Source organism: Brassica napus, chromosome A8, assembly GCF_020379485.1.
Source record: "Brassica napus cultivar Da-Ae chromosome A8, Da-Ae, whole genome shotgun sequence".
Taxonomy (NCBI): Eukaryota; Viridiplantae; Streptophyta; class Magnoliopsida; order Brassicales; family Brassicaceae; genus Brassica; species Brassica napus.
In genome coordinates this window covers 9,942,448-9,945,599 of record NC_063441.1, presented here as the reverse complement: position 1 = coordinate 9,945,599, position 3,152 = coordinate 9,942,448, and the positions used below count along the sequence as shown (strand labels likewise).

The 3,152-nt window shown below is 38.7% G+C and overlaps 1 protein-coding gene across 1 annotated transcript; it reads left to right on the top strand.

The window, feature by feature from the left end:
* LOC106360617 (cysteine synthase) lies at positions 1-2,507 on the top strand. Its single transcript, XM_013800237.3, has 11 exons — positions 1-140; positions 381-434; positions 528-637; positions 723-780; positions 854-1,117; positions 1,181-1,318; positions 1,401-1,452; positions 1,559-1,638; positions 1,762-1,821; positions 1,975-2,055; positions 2,190-2,507. Exons 2-11 carry the CDS (start codon positions 402-404, stop codon positions 2,280-2,282), a joined length of 969 nt encoding a protein of 322 aa, XP_013655691.1. The 5' UTR covers positions 1-140; positions 381-401; the 3' UTR covers positions 2,283-2,507.
* Positions 2,508-3,152: the final 645 nt, after the last annotated feature.

Sequence of the window (3,152 nt, the reverse complement as noted above, 5' to 3'; positions counted from 1 at the left end):
TGGTTAACAACCACCGCGTGTTTTAATACATCCAAAGCATGTGGCATCTACCTGTATAATAAAGGAATAAAAGAAAGCCATAAAATCATCATTTGACGATTTTATTCCATACCTTCTTCATTCTCTTTCTCACTCACGAGGTATCCTCATCATCTTCCTCTTCCCAAATTTTTTATTTTATTTGATTTCGACTCTGTTTGGTTGTATTCAGCTGATTTCGATGTTGAATCTAGTGGTTTCTTGTTTAGATTTATGTTCATACATCTGGAGATTCATGTTTTGATTATGTGTGTTTGGAAAAGTTTTAGACGAACCATTGTCTGTGGATTGTTTTATTATGGCCCCTTTGGTCTTAACGTTCTCTTTGTGAATATAAGCAGTGAAGCTTGCTTGCTTGAATCATGGCATCTCGTATTGCTAAAGATGTTACCGAAGTAAGGCTCTTCACCTGTTCATTTAAATAAATAAATAAAAAAGTGTGAGGCTTTTGTTCCATGTAATGATTTGATTCTGCTTACTCTCCGCAGTTGATTGGGAACACTCCATTGGTGTATCTGAACAATGTGGCTGAAGGATGTGTTGGTCGTGTCGCTGCTAAGCTCGAGATGATGGAACCTTGCTCCAGTGTCAAAGACAGGTTTTGTCCAAAAACTCTGCTGTGTTTTTATTTTATTTCTGAGTTTCTGTTATGTGAGAACTTTGTTTCTTTTTTTCTTGTGCAGGATTGGTTTTAGCATGATCTCTGATGCAGAGGAAAAGGGTCTGATAAAGCCAGGAGAGGTCCTGATTCTTTCAAACCACCCCTATAATTTTCTTTGTTCATTGTGTGTTTGATAGTGTTCTTATTTTTTAGAGTGTGCTGATTGAGCCAACGAGTGGAAACACCGGAGTTGGTTTAGCCTTCACGGCTGCTGCCAAGGGGTACAAGCTCATCATTACTATGCCAGCTTCAATGAGTGTGGAGAGAAGGATCATTCTCTTAGCTTTTGGAGTTGAGTTGGTCCTAACTGACCCTGCCAAGGGCATGAAAGGAGCTATCGCAAAGGCTGAAGAGATTTTGGCCAAAACACCCAATGGTTACATGCTCCAACAGTTTGAGAACCCTGCCAACCCAAAGGTAAATGCCTTATTATTTTTGGTGAAATATGTTTCTTTTTGGTTTTGAAGCTGTTCAATGCAGATACACTATGAGACTACTGGACCTGAGATATGGAAAGGCACTGATGGAAAAATCGATGGATTTGTTTCTGGGATTGGTACTGGTGGTACCATCACAGGTGCAGGGAAGTATCTCAAGGAACAGAACCCTAACGTTAAGGTGTGCATCTATCTCATACAAGTTGTCTTCTTCAGAAATTTGTAATTGCAAGTTTCTTTATTTTTCTTTTCTCTTCTTTCAGCTGTATGGAGTGGAGCCAATTGAAAGTGCTATTCTATCCGGTGGGAAGCCAGGTGACCTGTTTGATCCTCTGTCCGTTTTATTACAATAACTCATGCATGTAAAGTGTCTTATTCTTGTGATTATTGAAGTTACCTAACACTTTGATGTTTGCTGAAGGCCCTCACAAGATTCAAGGGATTGGTGCTGGCTTTATACCAAGTGTGTTGGAGGTTGATCTTATAGATGAAGTTGTTCAAGTAAGACTACTAGTCTCCAATTTTTATATTATTACTGATCAGAAACTTGTAATGCATCATGTAAGAGAGCTACGATTCTTACTTTGCTTTCCCTCCCATCTTATTCTGTAACGATTGCTACAGGTTTCAAGTGATGAATCCATCGACATGGCAAGGCTTCTTGCTCTTAAAGAAGGTCTTCTTGTAAGTATTTCACATTTGTCTCGACAAGAGTTACAAATTCGTACTTTTTGGTTCCCTGATCTTTGCTTAAGATAAGTTGATACATTTTAAGTTTATAGGCTTTGCTGCATATTCACATTTCATTATTTAAAAAAATCTATCTAAAAATCGTAGGTGGGAATATCATCTGGTGCAGCAGCGGCCGCAGCAATCAAACTTGCAAAGAGGCCAGAAAATGCTGGGAAGCTTTTTGTGGTAAGTTATTTTGGGTTTTGTATGTCATTACCATCACTCTCAAAGCTAAGAAACAAGAAGCAATCGAACTGAGTCTTTGCTGTGTTACTGATTCTGAGGTTAAAAGAACTCAACTGAATTGTTATTTTATACAGGCGGTGTTCCCGAGTTTCGGGGAGAGGTACCTGTCGACTGTACTATTCGATGCCACAAGGAAAGAAGCAGAATCAATGACCTTCCAGGCTTGAATTGTCTCACCTTAAAATTTCTCAATTTCTTTTCATTAGGGACGCCAAAAATAAAAAGAGAGATGTTTAGTTTTCTCCTAAAAGAGAATCTTCATCTTCAGTTTCAGTGCGTCTGTTGTGTTTGTGTTTCTGTAATCTTTGTGTGAGAATAAAAATCAATCTGGATTTTCTCTGTTTTCCTTTGTGAAGAACACATTCTGTCAATAAGTTTGAGTTTTACTTTGATTTGATTTATATATTTTCATAATGATCAGATCATCAGAACTGAACCAACTAGTCTACTTCAACATATAACCAGACTCATATTCCAAATTAATGATCTTTCCTGAGTATGAGGCCAAGCGCAAGGGTATCGGATAAGGTAATGCTTAAAAAGGAGTGGCAGAAAACTGAACCAAACCAAACCAATCAGAATCAACCGAACCCAAACCATCCTGAAGTATACTTCCAAACTGTACAGTTGATAGTTGGGATCACTGATGTCAGCTTGTAGGGTCCATGGAGAGCTTGAGTTAGGTGACAGTGAACTCGCGGCTAAACATGTCCTCGAGCTGGAACCTGACCATGACGGGGCTCTTGTGTTGATGTCCAATATCCACGCGAGATAACAGAGATGGGACGATGTAAGGAAGGTAAGACGAGTAATAGAGGAAAAGAATGTGTACAAGGAGAAAGTTCTTAGCCGGATTGACTTAACCGGGAAATCACACGAGGCATAAGCAATCAGATGAGATATATGCAAAGCTAGAAGGAGTGTTATTAACCAACGCTGGCTAACTTGAAAAAAGTAAAGAAATTCAAGAGAAAAAACGAATCGAGGTGAATACTCATTTAGGCCTTGATTGTAAGCTCATGATAAAGTATTTAAAT

Coding starts and splice junctions, on each gene's coding strand:
- LOC106360617 (XM_013800237.3), top strand. CDS start 402: ATGGCATCTCGTATTGCTAAAGATGTTACCGAA. Junction 435..527: donor TTGCTAAAGATGTTACCGAA/GTAAGGCTCTTC, acceptor TACTCTCCGCAG/TTGATTGGGAACACTCCATT. Junction 2,056..2,189: donor ATGCTGGGAAGCTTTTTGTG/GTAAGTTATTTT, acceptor TATTTTATACAG/GCGGTGTTCCCGAGTTTCGG.